General features: G+C 61.7%; 1 protein-coding gene across 1 annotated transcript; it reads right to left on the bottom strand.

Annotated features, from left to right (window-relative positions):
• Positions 1 to 6,047: 6,047 nt before the first annotated feature.
• RTP5 (receptor transporter protein 5 (putative)) lies at positions 6,048 to 9,405 on the bottom strand. The gene is given in 5 exon segments (XM_012435415.2): positions 6,048 to 6,154; positions 6,157 to 6,516; positions 6,519 to 7,523; positions 7,526 to 7,569; positions 9,266 to 9,405. Coding segments are annotated over 5 exon segments (1,656 nt in total).
• Between the last annotated feature and the right edge of the window lie 4,685 nt (positions 9,406 to 14,090).

Below are 14,090 nucleotides of genomic sequence, written 5' to 3'. Positions count from 1 at the left end.
AAGCCGAAACCCGACCAGCGACCAGCGCTGCCTGAGCGGGGCGAGTGCTCTAGTCTTCCCGCCTGCCCATCCGCTTTCCCTTCTCCGTAGTAAGCGTGGCCCCCGCAGTGTGTGACTTTTATGATTTTCCTTTAGGAGAAACATAACCGCAGTCCCTGTCCCGCCCCTCCTGCACGGGATGGCCCCAGGCCCTGCGTCATCGGCCACTGCTGAATGGCTCCTGTTGTGTGCAAAACTGTTTGACTTTTAAAGACTACACACAGCCCATTCTGCCATTATTTAGGGCGAATTACACTGCAGGGGCACAAGGAGAAGAAGACGGCTCCTGTTGGTGCTGAGGGAGGCCTGGAAGTCATTGCTGGGAGCATGGGAAGGGTGTCCCCTGAGGCAGAGCCTCCCAGGGGACAGAGGCCACCCGGCGATGACCTGGGAGGTGGGTACAGGTGTGCGGGTCCCTCGGGGCCCACCATCGGCGGCCCCACAGCAGGCCCTAACCCCCTCCCATGTGTCCTAAGGCAGCTATGGTCATTCCACACTTCTGACCTGGAAGTGAGGTGTACGTGTGGGGGTGACACCAGTCTCCCAAATGGGTGCTCATAGTCACGGTGCCTTTTCTTAAAAAACTTCCATTGAAATGAGTGGCACCCCAAGGGGCAGCCCACCTGCTCACCCCCAGAGGGACTCTCCCAGGGCTGAGGGTCTTCCTCAGCCACCTCACCAGGGCTCCTGAGTTGTGGGGTGGCCTTCTGTCTGCGAGAAAGGATGCGGGGTGTCTGCCAGTCACTCTCACTGGATTTGCAGGAATCTCTGCTGCCTCCCTGGTCCCCTTTGATGGATGCTGGGTCTAGGAACCAGCTCTGGGTTGGAACTGGGCTTGAAAATGTCATTTTCTGCTTGCAGCCACCAAGGCCACCTGGGGCCGTAGAGGGAGGAAATCCCTGTCGCTCTCCTCAGATGTTGGCCCCAGGGCACCCTTGGTCTCCCTGATTCCAAATCACCTTTCTTCACAAATGACCCCAGCAGCCCAGGGCAGCCCCAGCTAGAAAGACTGTTCCTCCCCTCTTCCCCTCCCCCCCTCCCTTTCCTTCCTTTCTTCTGCAGGTGGGAGTCCTGTGCCAATCCCTCACTCCCAGATCACACCTGGACAGACGCAGAACCAGCCCTGAGTGGTCCCAGGGCCAGGACCCTAGTAATGAGTCCTCTAGATGGCTCTGGGGGTCTGGAACTGGTTCTCTGCTCCAACTAGATTTAAGGCATTCATGCTCTGTTTCCAGGGGTATCAGGGTGGCCCAAGCTGGCCACTCAAACCATACGGGAGACTCAGGTGAGAGCTCAGGTATACAGGCACTCAGATTGTCACCTGAAGACATCTTAAATCAAGTCCCCATAGGATGCCTGGCCCTGGACATCAAGGGAAAAATTTAAGGGTGTAGCTGAGTAGGCAGATGCTTCTAAGTAGCTGGAGAACTTGGGGAAGAAGAGAAGGGCCTCCAATTTAGCCCCCAAAGTCGCAGGCAAACCAGGACACTTGCTGTAACAAGTGGAGGCATTCCCCAAAGGCTGGGGGCAGGATGGAGACATCACCAAGACCCCAGCCCTCTGCTGCTTCTCCTGCACAAGGGTACAAAGTCCCAGGCCCCAGAAGGAAAAGGAAGGAGATCCCCAAACCTCTGCTCCAGCCAGGTCCTCCCACTGATTCCCAGGTGGTGTGACCCTCCGCCTACCGGCCAGCCTGGGGCCCAGGTCACCATGTGTCCACTCCCCTCGCCAAAGCTGCCAAAGCTGCGGGTGAAGCAGCCCCACCCACGCAGGCAGCTGTTGTCCAAGACCAAGGCCTCCCTGTCCACCCGAATACCCAGGGCGCAGGGGGACCAACCCGACCCTAACCCAACCCTGCAACAGGCACGTACGTAAATCAGCACGGACCCCAGGCACTTACAGCCACATTCGCTTTATCCACCGCAGGGTTATGCCAGCTGCTGTCGGAGCTCCCACCGGACCCTCCCGGGGACCCCAAGTCTGTGCTCAGCCTCACACGCTCTGGCTGGACTTGGTTTTGGCGGGAACCACACCTGACGCTGGGCGAGCTGACCCCCAGCACGAGGAAATGTACCCAAAATCAGGAAATTATTCACACTCTGAGTCCCCTCAACTTTGGCTGAACTAACAGCAATTACTTTAAAAACGTGTCTGCCTTTCATCTTCTTTGACTCTGATATGAAATGTCTCTACTATCAACTAAGTTGCCAAAAGTCGTTACTGTTACCTCATATTAGGCCCAACCTGGCCACTCAACCCATACAGGAGCCTCAGGTGAGAGCTCAGGTGTGGCTCAGATGCAGCCCAGGTGAGAGCTCAGGTGTGGCTCAGATGCAGCCCAGGTGAGAGCTCAGGTGTGGGTCAGATGCAGCCTCAGGTGAGAGCTCAGGTGTGGCTCAGATGCAGCCCAGGTGAGAGCTCAGGTGTGGGTCAGATGCAGCCTCAGGTGACAGCTCAGGTGTGGCTCAGATGCAGCCCCGGTGAGAGCTCAGGTGTGGCTCAGATGCAGCCCAGGTGAGAGTTCAGGTGTGGCTCAGATGCAGCCCAGGTGAGAGCTCAGGTGTGGGTCAGATGCAGCCTCAGGTGACAGCTCAGGTGTGGCTCAGATGCAGCCCAGGTGAGAGCTCAGGTGTGGCTCAGATGCAGCCTCAGGTGAGAGCTCAGGTGTGGCTCAGATGCAGCCCAGGTGAGAGCTCAGGTGTGGCTCAGATGCAGCCCAGGTGAGAGCTCAGGTGTGGCTCAGATGCAGCCTCAGGTGAGAGCTCAGGTATGGCTCAGATGCAGCCTCAGGTGAGAGCTCAGGTGTGGCTAAGATGCAGCCTCTGGTGAGAGCTCAGGTGTGGCTCAGATGCAGCCCAGGTGAGAGCTCAGGTGTGGCTCAGATGCAGCCTCAGGTGAGAGCTCAGGTGTGGCTCAGATGCAGCCTCTGGTGAGAGCTCAGGTGTGGCTCAGATGCAGCCTCAGGTGAGAGCTCAGGTGTGGCTCAGATGCAGCCCAGGTGAGAGCTCAGGTGTGGCTCAGATGCAGCCTCAGGTGAGAGCTCAGGTGTGGCTCAGATGCAGCCCAGGTGAGAGTTCAGGTGTGGCTCAGATGCAGCCTCAGGTGAGAGCTCAGGTGTGGCTAAGATGCAGCCCAGGTGAGAGCTCAGGTGTGGCTCAGATGCAGCCTCAGGTGAGAGCTCAGGTGTGGCTCACGGTGAGAGCGCACTCGGGCTGCCTGGCATGTGAGCGCCAGGCCTGCCCTTGGCTTTTGAGCTGCTGTCTGTGCCTCGGCTTTCCCGTGACGGCGACAGCGACTCAGCACTCCCAGTAGCGGGTTTCCCTTCAGGGCGGTGAGCCGCACCCCAGCGGGTGCCCAAGTGCCTTCGCTCCCATTTTTACTAGTGAATGTAACAATTAATGAAATAAAATACAATTACTAATGAGACCAGTGCTCACAATGCTGGTGACGGGTAGTCTGTTAGTTTTAACGAACTCATCTGATTAAGCCGAGAAGGGATTCAACACCAATGAGGACAAGGAATCCGGGCCCCGAGATCCCCGACTCCCGGGCCTCCCTCCGCAACGCGGTCTGGGCGTCCTCCCCGCGGCCACACGGGGGCGCCGCAGGGCAGCGCGGAGAGAGCCGGGGGCGAAAGAGGGAGGGGCCGGGCGGAGGGAGAGGAACGAGGTGGGGGGGGAAGAGGGAAGGAGGGGGCTGGGAGGACCGAGAAACGGGTTGGGGGAAGAGCAGGGATGGGGAGCGAGAGGCGTGGGGAGTGGGGCTGAAGGGCGGGGCAGGGGCGCCGGGGAGGCCGGAGGGTCGGGGTCCAGCAGGCCAGGGAGTTGAGGGGTGGCCGCGGAGCTGGGGGATCCCGGGTGCCTTTGGAAGCCCTGAGGGGGGTCCTCCATGATGGACGGGTGCCTGCAGCCTGGGGGCGCGATGCCTGGCGGGGGTGGGGAAGGACCCTGAGCGCAGGAGGGTCCGGGCAGCCCTGCGGCACACAGAAGGAAGCCCCTTGGGACAGGCGGGAGTCCCCACCGTTGCTGAGGCTGCCCCCTCCCAGGGCCCACAGGGAAGGGGGTCCCGGGTGACAGGCGTGTCCTGTGTCCCGCCAGGGTCGGAGGCAGGGGAAGGCCGAGGGTCATCCTGAAGGCTGAGCTGGGTGGGTTGTGAGCCAGGCGCCAGCCTTCCCCTCTTCCCCTTCGGTGGCCACATTTCAGTAGCCAGGCCACCGAGTGAGGGCACTGCAGGGTGGCCCCTCTCGTGCGCACATGGGGACACCTGCGCCCAGGCTCCTGGGTGGGTGGCGCTGAGGGCAGGGGCGTGGGCCCAGAACACAGCCTCCTCGCGCCCTCCCTGCCCTCGGGCGCAGAACTCACCCACCCTATGGGCCCCAGGGATGAGGTCAGGGCCTTGTTCCTCGGGTGCTCCTGTGAGTCCCCCACCCACAGCCCCTGAGACCACTGCCCCACAGTGCTGGGCAGCAGGGGTGGGGAGGGACACCTGCTAGTGGCCTGAAGTGGCCCAACTCCCCACCCAGGAGACCCCCAGAGCCCTCGCCCCACTAGAGGAAAGGAGATTTCCAAAACCCACCCCAGGACAAGGGTGGGTTGGGCCCTCTGAGTGAGTCAGCGTGTGGGGCTGCCATCCTATGTTTGGGCCCCGAGGGCCTGGATTCGGGTTTCTCCTGGGACCCCTGGCCGTGTCACCGGCAGGTTGGCTGCTGTCTCCAGCCTCTGTGTAGGACGGAACCTCCTGAGGCCGCCGTGGTCTCTGTAGGTGCCCGGTAAGCAGAGGGTGCCGGGTTGGGAGGAGAGGGTCTGCTGCTTCGCCTTGAAGCCCTGCGCCGCCTGCACCCGAGCCCCCCACAGCTGTGTGCGAGAACGCCCGCCCTCCCACGCCCCCACCCCCACACCCCAGGGGTCCAGGCCAGCCTGGCAGGCAGAATCTCTGGAGATGCTGGCCCCCTCCCCACCAAGGGCCCTGGACGAGGTTTCCCCTTTCTACAGGGCAGGGCTTCCCGCGTCGCAAACCCGGGGTCTCCCCAGGAAATTCCCAACCTCCCAGGAGTGTCAGAGCTGACCCTGCCTGGGAGAGGATGGACAGTCGGACCCAGCCACTGCCACTGTCAGGCCCCCACCCGGCAACACCCCCGCGCTTAGGAAATAGAAACTGGGCTCTTTTAAAATGAAAATCCAGTGTGTGGCTGTCATCTGCAATGGATCGAATCTCTCAAACCCAGCCAGCCTCGGAGCCCCACCGTGGCCCCCCACCCCTCTGACGAGAGGTGCCAAGAGCCCTCCAGAGGCCACACTGAGGCCAGAGGGGAGAGGGAGGGGCGTGCCAAGCCAGTCCCAGCGGGGGCTTGAGTCTTTCCCGGAAAGAGGCCAGTGGCCTCTTCCACAGCCCCTGGGTCCTCACGGGACAGAGGTTAATTTGCACCTGACACGGAGCCGGAGCTTCCTGTCCTATCCCAGGAGCCACACAGAGCCAGGCATTTGGAAACCCCAAGAGGGAGCTCTCCCTCTTGGTGTGGGAAGAAACAGTGGGCACGAGGGCTCCCTGCAAGGTGGAGGGACCGAAGGGCGGGCCCACCGGGCATCTCCCGCCTGGAAACCGCCCAGGGTGGAGGGCTCCGTAGCTGGCTTTGCTTGGTTTTATTGGAGTTACACACTGAGAAAGTGCCTGGAGCTCACAGACACAGCTCAGGGCAGACCCACAAAACCACCAGGAGTGAGACAGGAGGGGCTGGGCTGCTGGCGGGGGCGTGGTCTCTGAGGCAGGGGCGTGGTCTTGGAGGTGAGGGGCGGGGGCGGGGTCTCGGGACGAGTCTCGGAGGCGGGGTGGGGGCGGGGTCTCGAAGGTGGGGCGTGGTCTTAGAGGCAGGGGCGGGGTCTCGGAGGCGGGGCGGGGTCTAGGGGCAAGGGTGGAGTCTTTGAGGCAGGGGCGTGGTCTCAGAGGTGAGGGGCGGGGTCTGAGGCAGGGGCGGGGTCTCGGAGGCGGGCGTTGCCGGAGCGGGGCGCGCGTCACACTTGCTGCAGGTTGATGCCGGGGTTCAGCCGGCACGTGCACATCAGCCAGAAGACGCACGCGGTCATGGACACCCAGATCCAGAAGTCCTCGTAGGGCGCCCGTCTTCCTCCCGGCGGCACCCACAGCGGGCCTCGTGGAGCCTGGACCTCAGCCGTCTCCTCTAGTCACAGCCTTGGGTGACGCAGCCACTGCCCCGGGCGCCGTCGGCAGAGTGGCCGCAGGCCTCGCGCTTTATGACATCGAAGGCGGAGAAGGGCGCGGTGACGGGGCCCTCAGCATTGGCCTCCGGAGGGAGGTCGTGACCCGCGGTGAGGAGGCCGCCTTTCTTCTCTTTGCCTTCGGTGATGTCAGTAAAGGAATCTTTGCCTTGGACGTCAGCAGGGAAGAAGGAGGGGGCGAGGGAGCCCTTGACCTGGGAGGCAAGGCCACCAGCGTTGGTCTCTAGAAGGGGGTCGTGACCGCAGGGACCAGGCCCTGGCCACCTCCTTCCTTCCCGTCGCCTTCAGCCACCTCGGCAACGGCGCCCTTGACGTCAGTAAAGATGAAGGGGAAGGTGACCGAGGCCTCATCAGTGGCCACGGGGCCATCGGTGGCCTCCGAGAGGACGCAGCTGCCGGCGGTATTGGTGAAGATGTCGGTGAGGGAGGAGGGTAAGCTGAGGGAGCCCTCCCCACTGGCGGAGAGGCCCACACAGTAGCACAAGGTTGGCATGAGTTTCCCCGCAGAGACCGGGCCATTGCCGAGGGAGACGGGGCCCGGGCCCTAGGCCACACTAACCGGGCTGCAGAAGGAGCCCCAGCTTTTGAAGAGGAAGCCATTGAGCTCGAAGGTCTGGATGCTGCTGCCGAGGAGGCTGAGGCCGTGGAAGACGGGGTCTCCAAAGTCCACCCGGAAGCCTCTGCCCCCTGACATGGCCACAGAATCCCCAGACAGGTCGATGGAGCCCTGGCCCGTGATGGGGCCCCCAGGGCTGCCGGTCACAAGGAGGGAGGCCCCCACAGGGGTGGCAGAGCCCTCAGTGATGGACGCCTGGTCATTGTCGGCACCCACAAGGGAGAAGGGGATGGCGGTGACACCGCCACCATTGCTGAGGCTGTCGCCAGGGGCAGGCAGCTGTTTGCCCTTGGAGACGTCGGTGATGCCACTCCAGGCCGTGGCAGGGAAGGTGCCTTTTGTGGTGCTGGCGCTCCAGTCAGGGTGTGGGGCTTTCTAGAAGAAGCAGACCCCCAGCTCGCAGGCCTCGCAGCAGCCCTCATCGGCCGCCCTGATGAGCAGGCTCGGGCCGAGGCCTTCTCCATAGCAGTCCTTCAGAAGGTTCAAGACCAGCCTGCAGAGGAAGGGCCGCGCACCCAGGGGGCTCACCGGGCAGTCTCCTGGCACCCAGCACCACCTGCATCACTGGCTCCAGACACACACCCTCACCAGCCCCCGGCGGCCAGCCCGGTCCCACCACAGGTGGAAGAGGACTGCAGGTGGGCCGAGGCCCAGGCCCCTGGACAGCGACTGCACTGGAGCCTGCGGGGTGGGGGGCGGGGGCGGAAGAGGCGCAGGTGAGTGGAGGGGAAAAAGCCCTGCTGCCCGAGGCCACGCGGCCAGCCCTCGCGCTCCGCTCTGCGGCCTCCTTGCCCACCCGGCCCCAGCTCCTCGCCTCCCTCTGCCCCACATCCCACACTCAAACCTCAAACCTCACCTGCCAGACACCAGGGCCGCTCCTGCCCGTGCCGAGGTTTCGAAACCGCCGGCCCCTCGGCCACACACAGGCGAAGGCAGGCCCACGCATTCCAGCCTGCAACCCGCTCATCTGGAGCGCTGAGAAGCAAAGTGAACTTATCAGCAGTTTGGCAGCAAAACCCGCTCCGGCCTGGCCTCTGTGAGGCGTCGCGCCTGCTGCTGGTACGGCTTTGCTGGCTGTTTTTGGGGTTAACACAGGAAGAGGCAGGCCTGCTGACACACTTAGGAGGGGAAAGGCCTGGGTCTGGGGCTGTCGCTGGGGGCTCAGCAAGTGGGGGTCCCTGTCCCAACTGAGGGGAGGCCATCCCCCCATCACCTGCTAGCTGAGGGGAAGGATGTCTCGGAGCCTGTGGTCATGGCCCAGGCAGCCCTGCTGGGCGTCACCAGAGAGGGGAGATTTGGGGAGAGCACGGGGGTGGGGGTTGGCTTGTCCACAGTGGTCACCAGACCAGTGACCATTCAGTAGCCACACAAGCAGCTGTGAACTTTGGGGAACCCTGCACCAGTGAGAGGCTCTGCTTCAGTGCCAAACAGTGGAACTTGCTGGATGACAGAATGTGCTACAGCCGCACTGCCCTGCCTGCAGCCTCCAACCACAGTGGCCACAGAGGCGGTGGACACGATGCTGGAGGAACTGCTGACTGTTTAAATGGGACAGAGGAGCCTGTCGAAGCCACAGGCACTGGGGCTGCGTGTTGGGGCGTGTCCACAGCCTCGGCCGCCCAGAGCTGTCTCCACCTGGCTGTGGGGACAGTGACGTGCTTCCAAGCACTTCCCAGACCTCGACGTGCCTTATCACTCTCCTAACTTCTGAAAAAGCCGGGATTCTGCACACACAGGGCCCCAGGGGGTTCAGGCGCTGGGGAGCTGTGTCAAAGGCCAGGACAACGGCCCCTCTGCCAGGGCATTCCCACAGGGGGACTGACCAGCCATGATCCTGAGGGCCTGTTGGGCCAGAAGTCTGCGAGGCTGTGGGGCTGCCCTTCGCCCTCCCGACAGGCGCCCGGCAGAGCTGGGGATGCCTTGCTGGGTGGAACACGCCACCCTGCCGCACTGACGGCACAGCCACCATGACGCCGGCCCGTGAGGCTCACGGGTGACCCACAGCCACCCCGGGCTCCCAATCAGGGCCGAGCACCCCCGAGGTGTGACCAGCAGACGGCTGCGAGGTCACGGCAGCACCCTGGAAACCAGAGACAAGTCTGTGTCCAAGGGGAGCGCCGGCCCGAGGAGCCGAGGGAGGGAAACGGAACCTCCATGAGGCACCCGCCATGTCTTCCCCCAGGACCCTGCGTCAGCAGCCGTGTGCCAGCATAGACAGGCAGGCGCAGAGACCGAAAAGGAGCACCCAGCCCCACTCTCCCGTCTCAGGGACAAGACAAGGCCCGACAGCCCCACCCAGCCTTTCTGGCCACCCAAGGGCCTGTGGAAAAGAACCTTAAGCCCCTCCCTCCCCAGGGTCCCCAGCCTCCGGCCACACCTCGAGAGCCCCACCAGCAGGTACTGGCGTCCTGGGACCAGGCTGTGCTCAGGTAGCAGAAGCCAGATGTCCCAGGGCTTCCTCTTGGCCATGATCAAGGTGAAGATGCTGGCCCACACGTCTGCCCCGGCCCCATCCATGCTGCTGTCCAGCTCCACAGTGCAGGCTGAGGACTGCAGCCACCAGGGGACCCAAGGATAGCGTCCCGCTTCCAGCGCCAGCCAATCAGCCACCTTGACAACAGCACAGTCTCCATGGCAACCAGATTTTGCTCAGAGAAATGGGGTGCCATCTCCCGTGACCCCGACAGCCTCCCTGTGGCAGCACCGTGCTGGGCCCGTGGACACACAGGGGCCTCCCCCGGCCGGTGCAGTGCAGAGGCCCTGGTGTTCCCACAGATCACACTCAGGAACCATCCACTGCCTCCTCTTCCTGCTGTGCATCGGGAACAGGGGCCCCCACGCACCTGCTGCTGAAGTCCTGGTATTTTTCCAGCGGTGGCTATCATGTCGCTTACTCAGCCGGCTGCTCCCTGCACACAGCGCTAACGCTTTTCACACAGACAAAGCTATGAAGAACTTTATGGAACGTGTATCATTGCAAATTGTCCCATGGGTGTGTTCTCCGAAGCACTTTACTGATGAGAAATAGAAAATATTTACATAAAATGCCTAAAACATAAATGCAGAGCTTCAGAAACTATTCTACAGTCTTGGGTCACCACCTCCCAGAGGAAGAAACAAAACCTCGCCAGCCGGCAGAACCGGCCCGTTCCCTCCGATTTCAGCCCTTGGCCCCGTCCCCGCCCTCCTGGCAGAGGTGCCACCGGCCTGGCCGTGCCTGTGCGGATCAGGTAGGGTCCTCGACGCCTCTGATGGCGCCCTCACCCAGCCCTTGAGCTGCGCGGCTTCTGAGCTTTACATAAACACTACACGTGTGTGTCCAGCTTCTCACGCCTTTTCAGGTGGTTTAGTGTGTGAGATTCGGCGGCATCGCTGTGCCCGGCAACCACCCGTCAGGGCACAAGAAAGGGTGAGTCGAGAAGGAGCGGGAAGCACAGGCGGGAGGCGGCTGCCGATCCCCGCACGGCGACGAGGAAAGCTGAGCGCAGATCTACCCATGAGAGCCTCGGGCCGCCTGGCTCTCCACAGCTCCCACCTTGCCGTCTCTGCCCTGCACGCTGAACCATTGCTTCTCCTTTTTCCACCACTCCGCACCTTCTCTCTTGGTCTCTGTCCACTCTGCAGCTAACCCTGGCAAGCGAGTACACTGCTGTCATCGTGTTCATTTCTTTTGGCCCATTCAAATCATCTTTGCTGAACGCTTGGTGTTCTTCCAGCTTGCGGCCATCATGCAACTTCATCGAATAACCTTTTGGATGGCGATTCTGGCCCTTCTGAAATGCGTGACCTCTTTCTGCCACGCAGCTAGGTTCTACTGCAAGACAGAAGAGGAAGTCACTGGGACGGGCTCTGGGAAGGCCCCTCAGCGCAGGGCCGGCCGCTGGGGAAGGCCCTGCTTTTCTCCTCCAGCTTCCCTTTCTTCTGTCCATCAGTGCATGGATGATGGCCGCCCTCCAGCAGCTGTCTCAGACCTGCCTGAAGCTTGGAGCTGTGAGCCCAAGGAGCAGGAAGGCGGGAGCCTGGAGCCGTGGTGACAGCTGGAGGGTCGCCTACCTCTGGGTTTCCTGTTCGCACAAGAAGTAAGCCAGCTGCCACTGTGGTTTTGAGGCTCTGATCTCTGGCACTTTGGATTATCACGCAAATAGCCAGAGTGATCCTAACTCACGTGCCGGGTGGCACCTGAGGTCCTGGGGTGTGCTGGTTGGTTCAGGGCCACTGTGCGTGTGTGGGCCCTTGTGACCCTGGTCCTGTGCCTGCAGTGGCCTGAGAGACACCGTCTTCCTGTTTGTCTACAAAAGCCTCGGTCCACAAGGCCCCCACAGAGGACCTCCTCCCGCCCGCCACAGCCCCCCAGAGCCAGCGTTACCTGGCCGTTCCCCACCACGCTGGGGCCACAGCCCTGACTGCCAGTAACCCCCACCACCTCCCCCAACAGGCTCCTCAGCCCTGGAGGCCGCACCTGGCTCTAAGTTTAGGGAAAAGGTTTGGAATGATGACTGACCATAATCACTCAAAATAACCTTTTGGATGGCAATTCTGACCCTTCTGACATGCAGGGAGCTGGTTGCCCCGACATTCTTTGCTCAAGAATCGTTGGCTGTTCCTTAGACCCATCCCGGAAGAGCTCCAGAGGCCCGGGTGGTAGACAGCAGAGAGGGCAGCTCCTCCGCGCCTCCATCTGGCTGCCCATGTGTCTGTCTCCCAAACCCACAAGCCATGCCCTACAAGAGCTGCTTACCTGGCCTCTAACAGATCAGTCAGCCACGAGCTCACCTTCTTCTTCACCAGGGCTGGAGGAGGCAGGGTTTGCGCAACACCCATGGGTCCCTGCAACATGTGCCAGGGTCCTCCTTGGGCCCCTGCACCAGCACCCGTCTGGAGCTAGCCACGGGAGCCCCACATCAGGCTCTAGGACCCAGGCCTGGTGCAAACGCCTTCAGACCCCAGTCCCTGCCCAGCCTCCCCGAGGGACTTCTCTAGGACAGGGTGGGATGGGGATGTGGGATCAGACTCAGGAAAAAACTACCAGGGGGAGCTGGGTGCCCCTTCAGCACCGCCGCCCACCCGGCTCGGTGGCTTAGCGTTCCCTCTCCCCGCAGACACGTGCTCTCCTTCTGGGGACGCTTCCTCACACACTGTCTTCCTGAGCTCAGTTTCTGGGGAGGGCAGGTGGCAGGCTGGGCAGTCCCACCACGGTCTCCCACAGGGAAGGATGTTCAGTCTGGGCCTGAGGGGCAGATGCAGCAGATCCCAGCGAGGGAGGAGCTGAAGCCAAGGCCCGGTGTGGCCAGAGGGCGGGTCAGCTGACCGGATGGTGGTCCTTGCCCAGCAGGATCCCATCTCTGTGTGTGTGATGAGGAGAGGGAGAAAGAGACGCCAGGAAGAGGAGCCCGGCAGAGAGCGGTGGGCTCACCCTCCCTCCACAGACCTCAACTCCTGGCTGCAGTGACAGGAACAAGGCCACCTCCCAGAACCCAGGCCCTGCGGCCTGAGGGCCCAGTCCCACGGGCAATGGGTGGCCCGAAGCTCCGTGTGGCTCTGCCCCTGTGCTGCCCAGGCAGGCGGGGTCCGGTCCCTGCACCTGGGGACGCAGCCTCTGTCCGGCCATTCTATCGCTGAAGACACCTGCACTGTCCAAGAGGCCCCTTGCTCTCCTGCTCCAACGTGTGGCCCTGCGGGCTGGGGAGGCCGTTCCGAAGGAGCCATGCAAGGGGCCTCCCGCACTCACCCTCGGGGGCCTCCCGCGCTCACCCTCGGGGGCCTCCCGCACTCACCCTCGGGGGCCTCCCGCGCTCACCCTCGGGGGCTTCCCGCACTCACCCTCCCAGCATCCCACCCTGAGGCCTCTCACTCACTGCTGCAGAGCTTGAGTGACACCCACTGCCCTGGAGTGAGAAGGCACCACACATAAAACACACACACAACACACACAACACACACACTACCGCACCATGCACACCACACACAACACACACTACACACAACACAAACACACAAAGCACACAGTGCACAACACACGATACACATGAACAGAGATACATACACACCAACACACACAATACACATACCACATACAATACACGTAAACACACACCTACACACACACACACACACACACACATGCACACACTGGGAGATTTAAAACATAAATTGACATTAAACTACTAACCACATTCTAGGAAGTTCAGAAAACAGCAGGGGAGGGTAGAAATCACCTGGCACCTCGTCTTAACAAAAACCCAACCGTTTTTATTCTTATGTGTAATAAATTGTGGAAATATCTCATTCCGTTTTTTAAAAGTTTATTCTTAAATTGGGCAGATAAATTGCGTGTTCGTTTTTAACTTCTGGGAAATGTTTCGAAAACAGGATAGAACAGCATTTTTATTTGCAAACACTATTAACCATTTCCTGTTCCAACCTCAGAAATGGCTGTGAATCAGGCTTTGCCGCTCCACATGATGCCCTTGGCCCCGGCCGGCCACGGCATCCTTTCCACCCCCCAGCCCAGCACCCGCGGCCTCCCACTGCAGAGGCAGTTTCGGGATGGTCCTGCTGTTTCCTGTGCTTCCCCAGCCCCGGCCCTGCGTCCCTGAGTCCCTGCGTGGATGGAAACTTCCCTCGGGCCCGAGAGAGCTCGGGAAATCCCCTCCCCACCACTTTCCATCGGTGCTGGCTCCTGTTCCAGCTCACGATGCCCTGTCTCATCGCTGCCGTGAGCCGGGTGCCATGTGTCATGACAGGCAGGCCCCCTAGGAAACTCCAGGGCTTCTCTTCTCAGACCGGGAGCACGGGAGGGCTCCTTCTCTGGGGCTCTCAGGGCAAGGCCTCTGTCTCGGAAAGCAGCCCGGGAGCCCCCGGTGCCTGAGCTAGCTGGCCCACAGAGGGCTTCCAGGGCCTTTATTCATAGTCACCAGGAACTGGAGTCCACCCAGACATACTTCAACTGAAGAATGGCCGACTAAACTGCGGTGTGGACATCCACGGCACAGCCGGGATGGCTCAGCACAGAAAGGAACCGGCTGCTGGCACATACACGCTGGGTCATCGCCGAGGAATCCACACACACAGCACACACCACACACGCCACACACCGCACACAGGAGGACCTGTGCTGCACCTTCCCACGGCCGTCGCTGATACGAAACCGTGATGGAGGGGAGGACGGGCTCGTGGCCACCAGCGGGGACCCCGTGGTGACG

The sequence above is a fragment of the Aotus nancymaae genome, unplaced genomic scaffold (genome assembly GCF_030222135.1).
Source record: "Aotus nancymaae isolate 86718 unplaced genomic scaffold, 86718_ANA_hifiasm-v0.15.2.pri h1tg000031l, whole genome shotgun sequence".
Lineage (NCBI taxonomy): Eukaryota > Metazoa > Chordata > Mammalia > Primates > Aotidae > Aotus > Aotus nancymaae.
Note: the sequence above shows the minus strand (reverse complement) of the source record. Positions and strands in the feature narration are given on the sequence as shown.